Source organism: Myotis daubentonii, chromosome 2 (assembly GCF_963259705.1).
Source record: "Myotis daubentonii chromosome 2, mMyoDau2.1, whole genome shotgun sequence".
Lineage (NCBI taxonomy): Eukaryota > Metazoa > Chordata > Mammalia > Chiroptera > Vespertilionidae > Myotis > Myotis daubentonii.
In genome coordinates this window covers 109,202,467-109,219,877 of record NC_081841.1, presented here as the reverse complement: position 1 = coordinate 109,219,877, position 17,411 = coordinate 109,202,467, and the positions used below count along the sequence as shown (strand labels likewise).

Sequence of the window (17,411 nt, the reverse complement as noted above, 5' to 3'; positions counted from 1 at the left end):
TCCCATTAAAAATAAGGTTTTTAAAATTGATTTTAGAGCCTTAGCCGGTTTGGCTCAGTGGGTAGAGTGTCAGCCTTTAGACTGAAGGGTCCTAGGTTCAATTCCAGTCTAGGAAACATACCTCAATTGCAGGTTTACTCGCTGGCCCTGGTTGGGACATGTGCCTGAGACAACCAGTTGATGTGTCTCTCTCACATGGATGTTTCTCTTTCTCTGTCTCTCCCTCTTCCTTCCACTCTCTCTAAACATCAGTGGAAAATATCCTCGAGTGAGGATTAACAAAAATAAAAAAATTATTTTACAGAGAGAGGAAGGGAGAGTGAGAGTGAGAGAAGCATCAATGTGAGCAAGAAACATCAGTTGGTTGCCTCTCATACACACCCCAACAGGGGACCAAATCCACAACCTGGTTGTGTGCCCTGACTGGGAATCAAACTGACAACCTTTCAGTCAACAGGGCAACACTCAACCTATAAAGCCATACTGTCCAGGATGAGCCCCTCCCACTGACAGTATAATTTCCATATACCTTTACCAAGTTTCCCTAATATTACTGTGTCTTGACCATCACAGTTCTTGCCAAACTTGCAAGTACTGCATAAAAGATGGTCTGGAGCAGCGGCCGCCAACCGGTGGTGAGGTCCGAAAGGTTGGCTACCACTAGTCTGGAGGATATGGACATCTTTTTGGGTGCCATTTTGGAGTCTACCACAGTCTGCCTTTCAGCCCCTGAAGATTCACATCTATCCATCATGCAAAATACACTCATCCTATCCCAACATTCTTCAGAGTCTCAACCCATTGAAGCATCACCTTAAGCCAAGATCTCAGCTAAATATTATCAGTTCAGAAGTCTAAAAAAAAAATCTCATCATATGATGAGAACTTATAAGATTTACTCTCTTAGCAACTTTTAAATATGCAGTACAGTATTATTAACTATGGCCACCATACTGTACATTACATCCTCATGACTTATTTTATAACTAGAGGCCTGATGCACGAAATTCGTGCAAGAGTAGGCCTTACTTACCCCTGCTGCCGGCACTGATTTCCCTCTGGCACCCGGGAACCAGGCTTCCCTCTGGCCGCTGGCAGGCACCCAGGACCTGGGCTTCCCTCGCAGCCCCAGCTTCGTCTGGTAGGTCGTCTGGAAGGACGTCTGGTCTAATTAGCATACTACACTTTTATTATTATAGATTGGAAATTTGTGCATTTTGATCCTTTTCACCCATTTCGTCCACCTTATCACCTCCATTCCTGGTAACCATCAATCCATTTTCTGTGTATGTGATCTCAGTTTTGTTTGTTTTTTTGTTTTATTTCATTTTTTTCAATGCCACATATACGTGAGATCATTCAGTATTTGTCTTTCTCTGTCAGATTTATTTCACTTAACATACTGCCTTCAAAGTCCATCCATGTTATCACAGATAGCAAGAGTTCATTCTTTTATATGGCTAATGTTTCGTGTGTGTGTGTGTGTGTGTGTGTGTGTGTGTGTGTGTGAGAGAGAGAGAGAGAGAGAGAGAGAGAGGGAGAGAGAGAGAGAGAGAGAATATGTCATTTTCTTTATCCATTCATCCAATGGTGGACACTTAGGTTGTTTCCATGTCTGGCCATCCTATATAATAAAAAGGTAATATGAAAATTGATCCTCACGGCGGAATGACCAGTCGCTATGACACATGCTGACGACTGGGGGAAGATGCTCAATGCAGGAGCTGCCCCCTTGTGTCAGTGAGCTCCCACAGTGGCACCTCTGCTCAGCCAAAAGCTGGGCTGATGGCTGTGAGTGCAGCGGCAGTGGCAGGAGCCCCTCCTGCCTCCTTGGCAGCACTAAGGATGTCCGACTGATGGCTTACACCTGCTCCCCATGGGGGCACCTAAGCTGTCAGTTGGCCATCCCCTGAGGGCTCCCGGGCTACCAGAGGGATGTCTGACTGCCAGCTTAGGCCCGATCCCCCTGGGGAGTGGGCCTAAGCCGGCAGGTGGACATCCCCCAAGGGGTCCCAGACTGCGAGAGGCCGCAGGCTGGGCTGAGGGACAAATTTTCATGCACCAGGCCTCTAGTTGTAAATAATGCTGCAATGAACACATTGGGGGCAGGGGGCATATATTTTTTTGAAATAGTGTTTTTGTTTTCTTTGGATAAATACCTAGAAGTGGAATTGCTGGATCAGATGGTAGTTCTATTTTTATTTTTTTGAGGTACCTTTCTTTATACTGTTTTCCATATTGGTGAAATCCCCAGTCGGGAGCCGGGATCAAACCTGCAACCCAGGTACATTCACATCAACAGTACTGGGGTTGTTGAGTTCCCTTTTCAGCACCTCCTCACCAAAACTTGTTGTTTATTGTCTTTTTGATAATAGCAGTTCTAATCGGTATGAAGTGATAGCTGGTGGTTTTGATGATAAGTGACAAGCATCTTTTCATGTGTCTGTTGGCCATTTGTAGGTCTTTTTTTTTTTTTTTTTTGCTATTGAGTTGTACGAGCTTTTTATATATTTTGAATATTAGCTTCATATCAGATAGATGATTTGAAAATATAAGAAATATATTTTTCCCCCATTTATTAGGTTGCCTTCTCATTCTGTTGATGATTTCCTTTGCTGTGCAGAAGCTTTGACATAGTCGCATTTGTTTATTTTTACTTTCGTTGCCTTTGCTTTTGATATTTATCCTTACTCTTTTGAAGGGTAGCACGTGTTTGCAGCTGATTGGCCTGTTCTTACCAGTAGAATTTTGGTGGTCCAATAGAGTTCCTTTATTTCATTCTCTCTCTCACCCTTTTAGGTCAAGTTGTCAGTGTTTCTGCTGATATAACATTCTCAAGATTCTCGTGCGTCTCCTGTGTATGTCTTGGGGATTCTTGTCATTAGGCAAGAGGGTCCTCCGTAGATCTCCTATTCTCATGTCTCTTCCTCGTTTCTGTTTAGATGGTTGGTTCAGGGGATCCTTGAGTTACATATGTAATCTCTTCAGCACTACTCTTGGCTTTCTCTCTACAGCAATGCTTTCTTATAATTAACCTCCTCTATTTTAGCATTCCTCTTTTTGTTTTGTTTTGTGATGTAAATCAGCTGGGAATTTCTCAAATCATCAACTCCTGGTTTATTTTAACATTTCACGCATTAAAATAGCTTTCCCCTTACATCTTACTGTAAGCACCAAGAAGAAACCAGGCTCCACTTTCATTATGGTTCTTGGAAATTCCTCTAGCTAAAATATCCAAGTTCCTCACTAATAAATTGTACTTTTCACACAATTGTAGGATATAATTCAGTTAACTTTTTTGCCACTTTTTAAAAAGGATTGTCTTTCCTCCAGTTTCCAGTAATGTTCCTTATTTCCTTCTGAGTCATCACCAGAAGCACTTTAAAAAAATATATTTTAGAGAGAGGAAGGCGGGTGAGGAGCACATTGATGTCTATTGGCTGCCTTATTAACGTGCAAAAAAATAAAAATAAATGAAACATAGTCTTAAGTTGCTTTCCCAAGTTCTAATAACATTGAGCATCTTTTTGTATTGTAAATGTGTAATTCTCATGGTCATTCGTATGAAAGGCTGGATTAGTTCATGGCCCCTTTCCTATAAGGTTCTTCTCTTACTGATGTGTAGAAATTCTCTCTATATATACTGTTGCAGCTCTGTTCTCCCAGCTTGTGGCCCTCTTCTCACTTTATGGTATTTTTTTCTTTAATTTGGAATCACTTTAGATTTACAGAAATGTTGCCAAGATAGTATAATTTCCATATATCTTTTACCAAGTTTCCCTAATATTATCACTTTGTATAACCATGGTATGTGTCAAAACTAACAAAGTAATGACATTACATTTTTTATTAACTACATGCTTTATTTGTACTTCACCTACTTCCCACCAGTATCCTTTTTCTATTCCGGGATCCAGTCCCTGGATACTATATTGCATTTAGACTTGATGGTATCTTAGGATGAACAAGTGTTCTTCATCTTAGTTGAGCTCATTGTCATTTTTTTATGATTTGCATTATTGGCTTCTTGTTTCAGATACCTACCCTTCTTGGGTTTTCTTCTAAATATTCTAAAAGTTTCATGCCCGGGCTGGATAGCTGAGTTGGTCAGTGTTGTCCAATATACCAAGGTTGTGGGTTCAATATCTGGTCAGGGCACATACAAGAAGAAGCAACCAATGAATACATAAGTGGAGCAACAAATCTCTGTCTGTCTCTGTCTCTCTCTCTCTCTATCTCACTAAACCAATCAAAAATAATTTAAAGCCATTTGCCTTTCATGACTACCACTTTAGAATTTAATTTTGAATATGGTATCAAGATTTAATTTTATTTCTATATGGCTAATAAAGTATTTTGAGTGATCCTTTATCAAATTCGAAACAGTTTTTTAAAAAACATGAATAGGAAAGACCTATGGAGGACCCTCTTGTCTAATAACAAGAGTCCCCGAGACACACACAGGAGACCCTGAGATTTTTTTTCAGCATTCATTCATTCATTTCTGTTCTATTCCCACCCCCTCCCCAGTTTTCTTTTTTAAATATATTTTTTATTTCAGAGAGGAAGGGAACGGGGGAGAGAGTGAGAAACATCAATGATGAGAGAGAATCATTGATCGGCTGCCTCCTGCATGCCCCCCCACTGGGGATCAAGCCCAAACCTGGGCATGTGCCCTTGACCGGAATTGAACCTGGGACCCTTTGGTCCACAGGCCAATGCTCTATCCATGAGCCAAACTGGCTAGCCCCCCTCATCCCCACCCCAGTTTTATTGACATACATCATTCTATAAGTTTAAGGTGTATGAAATGATGGCTTGGTATATATTGTGAAATGATAACCACAATAGGTTCTGCTAACATCCATCATCTCATATAGATACAAGAAAGAGAAAAGAAAAAAAAATGCCCTTGTGGTGTGAAAATTCTTAATATTATCTTCTCTCTTAACAGCTTTCATAGCACACAGCTATGTTAACTATAGTCATCAAGTTGTACATCACATCCCTAGTACTTATTAATCTTATAACTGTAAGCTTGGACCTTTGGACCCCCTTCCTCTAGATCCCCAGCTCTGGTAATCACAAATCCACAAGTCTGTGAGTCTGGTGTTGGTTTTTTTTCCCCTCATATGTGAGATCCTATTTGTCTTTCTCTGCCTGACTTATTTCATTTAGCATAATGTCTTCAAGGTCCATCCATTATGTCAAAATGGTATGATGGCCTCGTTTTTTATGGCTGAGTAATAGTCCATTGTTTGTATGTGTATATAAAAATTTATTAATCCATTGATGGACACTGAGGTTGTTTCCATATCTGGACTATTGTCAATAATGCTGCTGTGAACACGGATGTACAGATATCTCTGTGAGATAATGTTTTTGTTTCCTTTGGATATATTTCCAGAAGTGGAACTCCTGGTTTGAATGTTAGTTCTTTTTTTAATTTTTTTTGAGGAATTTCCATACTGGTTTCCATAGTGGTTAATCAATTTACGTTCCCACTAACAGTGCACAGGGTTCCCTTTTCTCCATATCCTCACCAGTCCTTGTTATTTCTTGTCTTTTTGATGATAGCCATTCCAACATGTGTGAGGGGACATCTCATTATGACTTTGATTTTCATTTCCCTGATGATTGGTGATGGTGAGCCCCTTTTCATGTACCTGTTGGCCACTTGTATGTCTTCTGTGGATATGAACCTATATCAGATATGTGGTTTGCAAATATTTTTTCTCATTCTTTGTAGGTTGTCTCTTCACTTTTTTTTTTTCTGCCAGCAACCTGTATTGAATAGCCCTTCATTCTCAATAATTTTCTGGAGTACTGCTGTCATATTTCTAGTTTTCACATATAAATGGGTTTTTCTTGATTGGTCAGTTTGTCTTTCTGCATGCATATTTTGCTTTGTTCTGAGGGGATGTCTCGATATACTAGGACAGATGTTGTTCTTTCCCTCTCTCTGTCCTCCCTCCCAATTCCTCAGAAGAGTCTTGGATGTATTTGCTTTTTATTCTTTCATATAAATCTTCTGTTTGTCAAGTTGGGTTATAGGGGACCTTTAATGAAGAGTGGACATCACTACTATATCAGCTCTATCCATAAATGTGGTTTTTTTATACTAATTTAGGTCTAGTTGTCTTCCAATAAAGCAACAACTTTTTATTTAGTACCTTATATTTTTGTTGCTATTATATCTTTTTTAAACCTGACTTTTCAGGTTGTTCCTGGAATTGAGGAATGCATGAGTTGGTATTTCTATATTGGTCTGATATGTACTAAATTTAAAAATTCTTACTGATTCTAATAATTCGTCTTTAGTCATTTTAGTTTTCTATGGACAATTATATCTTCTGTAAATGACAATTTTGCTTCTTTGCAGTCTTCACAATTTGTATTTCTTTTTCTTGTACAATGTTGAATACTGAAAACATTTTTTCTGGCTTATCATTAGGAATAGTGTTTGTTATAGGTTTTTGAGCTATCCTTTATCAGAATTGCTAATAGGTTTTTAAAAACATGAATGAGTATTGGATATTATTAAATGTATTTATGCTTAATCTGGTAATGTGATACATTGCTTTTATAGATTTTCTAACACTAAAATTACCCATGCATTTCTGAATGAAACCCAACTTGATGACCATGTATCGTGGTCCCTTATGAACTGTGTTTGGTATCCGTTTTACCAGCCTCACAGATCACTCCCCAGCTTGTCCTCTTTTTCTGTTCTCTTAAAATCAGTTTGTATAAGATAAGATGGTTTTTTGTGGTTTTTTTTTTGTTTTGATTAGTTGACTAGCTCTCACCTGTGAATTGACTGAGGTGGTATTTTTTTTTGGGGGGGGGGGGGAGGATTTAAACTAACTAAAAATTATGGAAGTATCAGTTTTTCTCCAAAGAACAAGCCACATGTTTTTTAGGAATGTGTCTGTTTCTTGCAGGCTAAGTTTTCATTTTTACTTTTTTCTTCACATTTATAATAATTTTATTACTAAGATCACTTCAGATTGCAGTTTTAATGTTTTGAACTGTATGTTCATTGGTAAAGTAGTTCAAATAGTGCATAAAATTAAAACTCAAACAATCCCATCACTTTCCATTTTTTTGTTATCTCTTTAATCATACATAGTTATATAATACCTTCCCCCCACCTCCACCCCTGGTTATAGACATTCAATACTTAATTCATTATGTTTAAAATTTTTTTTTTGGAAAGGCAAAAAATTAGAATTAAACCAAATCAGTTGTAGTTTCCTCTTTTGAAACTTGTTATATTAATGTTTTTATGTACTCCCCCCTCCCATATTTTAAGGCATACTAATTAGACTTGAATAAAAATAACATCATTATGTTTATTTATATTATTAATAGAGACCTGGTGCACAAAATTCATGCACTTGGGGGGTCGGGTCCCTCAGCCCAGCCTGCGCCCTCTTGCAGTCCGGGAGCCCTCGGGAGATGTCCGTCAGTTGGACATCCTTAGTGCTCCCATGGAGGTGGGAGATGCTCCTGCCACCGCTGCTGCATTTGTAAGCCGTGAGTCCAGCTGTGGGAGCACACTGACCACCAAGGGGCAGCTCTTGCGTTGAACGTCTGTCCCTCTGGTGGTCAGTGCGCATCATAGTGACCAGTCGTTCTGCCATTCGGTCGATTTGCATATTAGCCTTTTATTAGATAGGATGAGCTTTTCTTATGTCAGCAGTTGGTGTTAGAAATGGTTCAGTGAATTTATTTCTGTTGTTTTAAGTAATGCTTCAGCAAATATCCTGTTAGTAAACATTCTTAAGTCAGTTTCCTTTTCAGTTAACCTTTCAATTGGTGTCTTGTTTCACCTAAGGCCACTCTTCACAGCTAATGTTTATGAATCAGGCAGACTTTAGAAGAGTGAATATGTCAGAGAGAAAGACAAAGGGTAGTGAGCATAACAGTTGAAACTTTAGGAATTATTTTATTTTTTTCATAACTCTCTTTGTTTCCTACAAGATTTCTGTTGGCTTATAAAAAGAACATAAAATGAAATGGTTATTTCATTTTAGTGAAATAAAACAGCTGCTATTCGTTATTTTCAGCTTGCAAACAGCCAGAATTAAACAAGAGTAGAAAGTCAAGACTAGAGAAAAAGAGCAATCTTGATCTATAAGGTATAATTTTATGTGTATACTAGTGGCCCTGTGCACGAAATTCATGCACATTAAAAGGGAATTAATTAGGGGAAATATTTTAGTATTGCTATTTGCCCTTTATAATAGAAATCTCAGCGATGAAAGAAAATTAGTAAAATGTATCTGAAAAATCTCCCTCCTGTCAGAGTCTGGGGCGCGCCGCGGGACCCAGAGTCAAGTCCCCACACACCCTCACGCGCCTCAAAATCTCTCGAGACACAGACCCAGCCGGCCCCACCCCCGTCAAGCCCCGCAGGGCGGGGGGGGTGGGGGGGAGCAGCCTCAGGTCCCCTGGCGCCGGGGCGGGGGTTGCGGCCTCAGGTCCCCCAGCCCTGGCACCGGAGTGGGGGGACGCGGCCTGAGGTGCCCTGGCATGAGGGCACAAGGGCGTGATGACCATTTGCATATTAGCTCTTTATTTTATAGGATAATAAGTTTGACTTTTTAGACTTTTTTTAACGATAGGATTTTTTTCATCTTTTTTTTAATATATATTTTTATTGATTTCAGAGAGGAAGGGAGAGATAGAAACATCCATGATGAGAGAGAATCACCAATCGGCTGCCTCCTGCACGCCCCCTATTGGGGATTGAGCCTGCAACCTGAGCATGTGTCCTTGACTTGAATCGAACCTGGGACCCTTCAGTCTGCAGGCTGATGCTCTATCCACTGAGCCAAACCAGCTAGGTGATTTTTTATATTTGAAGTGTGGGATGGGAGATACAGTTCCTTTGGAAGATCTGTTGCCAAAAGAGGAAGCTCACCTTGCGTCAGGAATTTTTCCTAATTTTCCCCCCAAAAATTGTAATTGATTTTTAGAGGAAGGGAGAGGGAGAGAAAAACATCAATGCAAGAGTTAAATAATTTATCAGCTGCTTCCTGTACCAGGGATCAAGTCTGCAACCTGGGCATGTGGCCCGACCAGGAATCGAACCTGCGACCTTTTTGAGCATAGGTCGATGCTTAACCATCTAGCCCAGGGGTGGGCAAACTTTTTGACTCGAGGGCCATAATGGGTTCTTAAACTGGACCGGAGGGCCGGAACAAAAGCATGGATGGAGTGTTTGTGTGAACTAATATAAATTCAAAGTAAACATCAACACTAATAAAGGAGAAAAATGGTAATTGGCGTACGAGCTACCCTTTTCATTGGCTAATCAGGGCTATATGCAAATTAACTGCCAACTAAGATTGGCAGTTAACTGCCAACAAGATGGTGGTTAATTTGCATATGTAGGCACAATGCAGGGAGGCGAAAGGGAAAGCAGGAAGAAGCCCCCTGCCACTGACAGTGATCGGAAACCCAGGGGGGAGCTAAGAGCTGGGGGCAGGGCAAAGGCGGCCCTGGGGCCGCCTTTGCCCTGCCCCCCAGCCATGATCAGAGAATCAGGTGCCTTTTCCACCCTGGCCAGTGATAGCAGGAAGTAGGGGTGGAGCCAGCGATGGGAGCTGGGCACGGTCGAAGCTGGCAGTCCCAGGAGCTAGGGGTCCCTTGCCTGGGCCTAAAGCGAAGCCCAGGATCGCGGGGCTGCTGCAGCTGAGGGTCCCCGCTGCCCGGGCCGAATGCCTCAGCCAGAGGCGTCAGGCCTGGGCAAGGGGCCGATCCTGCGATTGGAGGGTGATGGGGGTCAACGCCTGAGGGCTCCCAGTATGTGAGAGGGGACGGGCTGGGCTGAGGGACACTCCCCCCCACACACACCCAGTGCACGAATTTCGTGCACCAGGCCCCTAGTCATTACATAAAAGGGTATGGTCTTTTTTTTTTTTTTTTTTTTTTTTTTTTTTTTTTTTTTTTAGTTTTATTCATTTCAAACAGGCCGGATCCGGCCTGCGGGCCGTAGTTTGCCCACGGCTGATCTAGCCATACCTGCAAGGGCAGTTTTTTAAAAAAAAAACTTTTTATTGATTTCAGAGAGGAAGGAAGACGGAGAGAGAGATATAGAAATATCCATGATGAGAGAGAATCATGGATCGGCTGCCTCCTGCACGTCCCCCACTGGGCATTGAGCCCACAACCTGGGTATGTGCCCTTGATCAGAATCGAACCTGGGACCTTTCAGTTCACAGGCCAATGCTCTATCCACTGAGCCAAACTGGCTAGGGCATTTTTTTCTCAATTTAACTTAAAAAAAAAAATCGTTTGCTAAGCTTCAATTAGGAGACAATGAATGGAATCCTCTAGATGCTTAAACAGATTTTTTACATTCTTTAACTCTCAGTATACTACCAGGGGCTTGTTTTTAGTTTCTTTTTTTAACAGTTCTAACTATTTTAAATATTGATTTTTTTTTTTTTTTAATGACTGTTCTTTCTTGGAGCCTTTGGGACAAAAAGAGCATTTACTATCTTTAAATTGCCTTATGGATATTTAGATTCTTCCATAAGTCTAAAATTCATTATGGATCTTAGTGATGTGATTTCTCCTGTATCTTGAAATGTTTTGCTGTTTTATTACCTCAGGAAGTATTTTACCATTACTCATCAATTCCCAGCTATAATTTTTAAAAAGTCTAAAATAATAAGAAAGTGGAAGAATGATGAAATCACCTACAAGGATGATTGTAGTGAACTCAGTCACTACAATGAAATAAACAGCTGCTATTCGTTATTTTGAACTTTTGACTTACATTTTCCAAAGTATGGCATGACCTTTCAAAAAGCTATAAAAGAAGTCTGGAGATATTAGCTTTTAAGTCTTTTTTCTTTTGTTTTAAGTTTCATTGAATTCCACTCTATGGAATTAAGAATTTTTCATTTTCTGCTCAGAGTAAAAGAAGAAATATGCCAGAATAAGACATTTAACTGTGAGAAAAACAAATCAGAAGATGAATGTAAAGAGATAGCAGCACTCTGGGCTCTTTAATGATGGTGAAGTTGATAGTATAAGTGAAATCTGAGTTCTAGCTGACTGTACCCTAAATTATCACCAAGAATTCATGAGCAGACAGTATATTTCCAAAGCCATTGCACAGGGAAGCTCTATTCAATATTTGGTGACAAGAATTTGGACTATCACATTTTATTTATTTTTTATTTCATTTTTATAATCCTTACCCAAGGATATTCTCTCTCCCCCCCCCCCCCCAATTGATTTTTAGATAGAATGGAAGGGAGGGGAGGAGGAGGGTGAGTGGGGAGAGAGAAAGAGAAAGAGGTGAGAGAGACACGTCGATTGGTTGCTTCCAACACAAGCCTGGACCATGGCTGAGGATTGAACCTGTGACCCAGGTAACATGCACTTGACTGGGAATTGAACCTGTGATCCTCTGGTGTGCAGGCTAACACTCTAAGCACTAAGCCATGCCAGTCAGGGCTGGACCGTCATATTTTGCTGAAGGATGTTGACAGTGTTTATTTTATTTTATATTTATGCAACAAAACCTACTTACTTATGTTTGTAATTGGATTAGTGCCTATAGCAGTATGTACAGTGGTTGGAAGGAAACATATGATGTAGAAATGAAAAAAATGTCTGAATTAATCCTTTTCATTGGTATTTATATATCTTAATAAATATGTTATCGCATTTATGGAACCAAGAACTTGACTGTCCTTCAAGAAAATTGTAAGCTATCTAAGTTTTCAAAAGGGTAATGCATATTGATGATGCATGTGCAAAAAGAACCAGCAGTCAGTTAGAACCTATTAGAGACAAGTACAATTAATCCTCATATTTCACAGATCCCATATTTGCAAATTTGCCCTATTGCTAAAATCTATTTGTAATTCCAAAATCCGAGCTGGTGGCACTTTCACCATCATTCACAGGCAGGTGCACACAGAGTGATGAATAATAAGAATCTCCTGGCTCGCTTGTTTCCTGCTGAGGTCTAATAAGGCAGTTTCATTTTTGGTGCCCTGCCTTCCTGTTTCGGCCCTTACTAGTATCCTTACAGGTGTCCTTTTCATGGTTTCCAGTGATACATTTTCTGCATTTTTGTGTGAAATGGGCTATTCCCTATTTTTGTCGTAAGATATTGAAGTTTTTCTTGTGCAGTGACTGAGTGTTTTCACTTTTTAAAATGCCTGTCTGCATTGTTCTGAATGCTGTCTGGTGTTCCACAGAGCAAGGAGGCTGTGATGTGGACAAATGCGGGTATTGGACAAGCTTCATTCATGCACGAGTTACAGCATTGTTGACTATGAGTTCATTGTTTATGAATCAACAATGTATATTAAATGAGGTGTCTATAAACAAACACTTAAAACAAGGTGATGTGTTGATTTGTTTACCTGTATCTGGTGAAAAATAGAAGGAACTCTTCCTCTTTTTTTAATATATTTTATTGATTTTTTACAGAGAGGAAAGGAGAGGGATAGAGAGTTAGAAACATCAATCAGCTGCCTCCTGCACACCCCCTATTGGGGATGTGCCTGCAACCAAGGTACATGTCCTTGACTGGAATCGAACCTGGGACCCTACAGTCCGCAGGCCGATGCTCTATCCACTGAGCCAAACCGGTTAGGGCTAGAAGGAACTCTTAACCCTGTGCCCACTAATTCAGAATTTGCAGCAATTTTATAGATATATACATACCACAAATAATACGAATCGACTGTTTACAGGATGAATATGTTCCAGTTACATTAAAAGAATGTTGTCCATTTTCAGTATACAACAAGTTCTCGAATAACATTGTTTCATAAAATCAGCATATGGTAATTGGTTTTGTTGTACATGATTTCACTGAAAGTTGCAGAACCTACTGGTGACATACTGGTAACCTGTATGTACTTTCAGGGCCAGGAAAATATCGAATAAAAATTGGGTATGTTAAGTTCTTATTAAAATTATCTAATGAAGTTCTTTTAACTTTCCCTTCATTCTTAAGTAAATTTTTACAAAATAACTTAAAAATTTTAAAATTTTTTGTAGGCTTATTTGACCCAGAAAATAACCATTTTTCTTTGTAGGCTGTGGGTTAATAAAAGCTGAAGGCACAAGGAAATAATTCACTGGCAGCAGTTCACCTGATGCGTAGAGGTCATGAGCTAGTGGTAGTATTTTGGTGGTCCAGCTGAATCTAAAATACTTCCTGACGTAGATCTTCTAGCGTTTTTCATTTTTGAGTTATTTACAAACTGATGAAAGTACTCTCTTAGGAAGGTTCCAGAGTTCTGCATTTGTAGGTTAGGCCAGTCTATTTGCTGTAGAAACCAGAAAAGCAAGTTACGGATTAGGTCTCTAGGCCTTTAGCATTTCTAGGTTTACTACTTATTAACAGAATGTCAGAAATGGTGGTTTGTGCCAAAACCTTTTTAAGAGTGCATATATACATAGTTCAAAGACTCTGTTTCTTTATTTGTAACTATTTATGAGAGATGCCTGTTTTTACAAACTAACCTGGAAATCTTTATTTGTTTCTAATGGCCTTTGTTGTATTTTCTGTTTGTTTCTCTTCCCCATTGGACAAAGCTCAAAAGCATGAATGGTACATTATTTATGTTTTTAACGCTAAGCATAGTGCTTGACACTAAGTATTCTGGGTTTCATTGAATGGTCATTTAGTGAATTTGTGATGAAGAAATTGATACACAGATTAAATTATATATCTAGATTATTAATTAATGAGGAAGGTCTCAGCATCTTCCTCAGACTCCTCTGTATGCCCTATTGCTTTTTTAAAAAAATTATAAAATGAAGTTCTCCCCACAATTTTTTTTTTATGAGGGAAAGTTTATTTTTTTATTAATCCTCACCCAAGGATATTTTTCCATTGATTTTTTGAGAGAGTGGAAGGGAGGGAGGGGGAAAGACAGAGAGAGAGAAACATCAATGTGAGAGAGACACATCAGTTGGTTGCCTCCCGGGTCGAGCCTACAACCAAGGTATGTGCCCTTGACTGGAATCAAACACGGAACCTTCAGTCCACAGGCCAATACTATATCCACTGGGCCAAACTGGGTAGGGCCCACATTTTTTTTTTTTAAATGTTTTTATTGATTTTTAGAGAACAAGGCAGGGAGAGGAATAAAGAGAAAGAAATATCAATGAGAGAGAGTCATGATTGACTGCCTCCTGCACACATCTATGGAAGCTTGAGCCCACAAACTGGTGGGAATCAAACTGGTGACCTCTTGGTTCCTGGGTTGATGCTAAACCACTGAGCAACACCAGCTGGGTTCACCACATTCTTAAATATGCTGATTAAGCTAATCATTCTACATTTTTGTTGTTGTTGTTGTTGTTGTTGTTAATCCTCGCCTGAGGATATTTTTCCATTGATTTTTAGAGAGAGTGGAAAGGAGGGGGAGAGACCGAAACATTGATGTGAGAGAGACACAATGATTGGTTTTCTCCCGCATATGCCCTGATCAGGGCCAGGGATCAAGCCTGCAACCAAGGTATCTACCATTGAACGGAATCAAACCCAAGACCCTTCAGTCCACAGGCTGACACTCTATCCACTGAGCAAAAGAGGCCAGGGCTCATTCTTCATTTAAAAAAAAAATTTTTTTTTTAATGGATTTCAGAGAGGACGGGGGAGATAGAAACATCAATGATGAGAGAAATCATTGATCGCTGCTTCCTGCACACTTCTTACTGGGTATATGCCCTGACCGGGAATCGAACCGTGACTTCTTGGTTCATAGGTCTGTGCTCAACTACTGAGCACACCTGCTGGGCTCATTCTCCATTTTAAATAAATTATTGAAAAGTGTGTAGTAAGTACACATTTTATATTTTCATTCTAACAGGTCTCTTAACTACAGAAAAATGTTAATATTATTTTCATTTGAAAAAACATTCTATAAAGGCACTGAACTAGCTAATCTTTTCATATGTATATATACACACACGTTTTATTGATTTTTTACAGAGAGGAAGGGAGAGGGATAGAGAGTAAGAAACATCAATGAGAGAGAAACATCGATCAGCTGCCTCCTGCACACCTCCCACTGGGGATGTGCCCTCAACCAAGGTACATGCCCCTGACCGGAATGGAACCTGGGACCTTTCAGTCCGCAAGCCAACACTCTATCCACTGAGCCAAACCAGTTAGGGCTTAAGAAATAAACATTAATTCCTTTTTGTGAAGATTTATTTAGATTAAGTTAGGTTTTAGAAAGTTTAATTCAAAGCCTACACATATTTACTGCAATGTTTGAATTGATTAATTTTAGACCGAACTCAGCTAGATTATTGAATAACTAGAGGCTCAGTGCATGAAATTCATGCACTCGGGGAGCAGGGGGAGTCTCTCAGCTTGTGCCCTCTCGCAGTCTGGGACCCCTCAGGGGATGTCCAAGCGGGCCTAAGCTGGCAGTTGTACATCCTTAGCGCTGCCCCGGAGGTGAGAGAGGCTCCTGCCACCGCCACTGCGCTCACCATCCTGTGAGCCCAGCTTCTGGCTAAACAATGCTCCCCCTGTGGGAGCACACTGACCACCAGGGGGCAGTTCCTGCATTGAGCATCTGCCCCCTGGTGGTCAGTGCACATCATAGCAACCGGTCATTCTGCTGTTTGGTCGATTTGCATATTAACCTTTTATTATATAGGATAGTTGGGGACCTTTAGTAAAGGAAAAACTTATAAAACTATATGTATAGCTATTTGACTCTTGTTATAATGCCCACCTTATTTTTCTGGCCATTATTTTGTAAAACTTCTTTTCTCTTAGCTTGATAAAGATGACATGGTCTACATGGAAGCATATGACAAGTTGCTGGAGTCCTGGCTGACTTTGGTCCAAGATGACAAACATTTCCATAAAGGCTTTTTTACCCAGCATGCAGTTCAAGTCTTCAATTCCTATATTCAGTGCCACCTGGCCGCTCCAGATGGCACAAGGAATTTGGTAAGTTTTAAGCCAGATTGTGATTAAAAATCTGTTTCAGTATAGGCTCTATTTTGTCAGTTTTTATCCTCTTGTACATTGTGTAATGCTAGAAATTTGGACTGAACTTCTTCAGAATACTTGCTGAGAGCATTAGAGAGCTATAGTGGTCCCTTGTCTAAATGCACCATGTTTTGTGGTATGTAGTTAGTAGTTTAACTTTTTTTCTCTTCAATTTTCAGTTACCCACCTTTGTCTTCCTAGTTTTCAAGTGGTATTAATGACTTCGTGTTTACACGGATCGTGGATCTTAAAGATGTCAGATCTTTTTAGTGACAGAAGTTAAATTCTGTGGTGTGGGAGGTGGGTTGTTAGTGGCAGTCAACTGTGTTTCCATGTGTTCTGTGGGTTTATATCCTTCACTTCTTTCTCCTCTGTGTTTCCCCCCCTCCCTCTCATTGGGTGACTGTAAGGCTGTCAGCACAGTTAGATAGGGGTCTCTAGACAGCTACACTGAAGGTTAGCTCTGGCCAGCTCCCCTTCTCACGTGAAGTGCGGAAGGTATTTCATAGTGCAACAGAAATGCGTGGCTTATGGGATGAGGGCATACACCTCATTACTGATTATTTCTCTCATTGAAAACAGACTGCCAATGGTGTGACCTCTCGTGAGGAAGAGGAAATAAGTGAACTTCAAGAAGATGACCGAGACCAGTTTTCAGATCAACTAGCCAGTGTAGGAATGCTAGGAAGAGTTGCCGCAGAGCACTGTATACCTCTTCTGACAAGGTACACACAGGCCAGAGAACCCATGGAGAAAATACTCTGTACTTACACTTCCTTGAAGAGCACTTTATACACCCCTACCCGATTTACACACTGGAGCAAATGGACAGAAACACACTCATGGTTGCAGTCCTTGGCTTTTACATTGGAGCCCAGGTACTACAGCATAGATGGCAGAGATTATGGAAACATGGTGTGAGACATGATTTGACCCATATCAATAAAAACTTGGAATATCCAGCTTTCAAATGCCTGTTTTAAACCTTGATTATTTGTAAAGCACTATTTTAATTCTGTTATAAGTGATACATCACAGTTCCTGTAGTGCTGTGAGAACAGCTGTGTATAATAATAAATACTTTTGTATATATCTTTTCGTGCAACATCTTAATTTATGTTAATAGTGGAGGCCCGGTGCATGAAAATTCATGCACTGGAGTGGGGAGGGGGGTCCCTCAGCCCAGCCTGCCCCCTCTCACAGTCCAGGAGCCCTCAGGGGCAGGAGGCGACCTGGTGATCAGGGGAAGGCGACCCCCCATCACACCTCTACTGCTGCCACTGCCAGCAGCGCAAGCCTCGGCCGGCCTGGTTACCTGAGCCTTGGGTGGCCCTGGACAGCTGGGCAGCCGCCATCCAAGGCTTGCCTATGCCTCGAGCTGGCCCTGGGCGGCTGGGGGCTGAGA

General features: G+C 40.5%; 1 protein-coding gene across 11 annotated transcripts in view; it reads left to right on the top strand.

Annotated features, from left to right (window-relative positions):
* Positions 1-17,411, top strand: part of XPO4 (exportin 4) — a 160,008-nt gene that overhangs the window by 106,204 nt on the left and 36,393 nt on the right. For 9 of the 11 annotated variants that reach the window (XR_009451303.1, XR_009451304.1, XM_059684193.1 and 6 more), the window contains 2 exons: positions 15,788-15,964; positions 16,589-16,884. Coding sequence is in view for 9 of the 11 variants with exons in the window: in XM_059684193.1 (XP_059540176.1) it covers positions 15,788-15,964; positions 16,589-16,884 (473 nt within the window). In the remaining 2 variants the exon portion in view is untranslated. The remainder of the gene's footprint in view (positions 1-15,787; positions 15,965-16,588; positions 16,885-17,411) is intronic. The other 2 variants (XM_059684195.1, XM_059684194.1) reach the window with 1 other exon arrangement.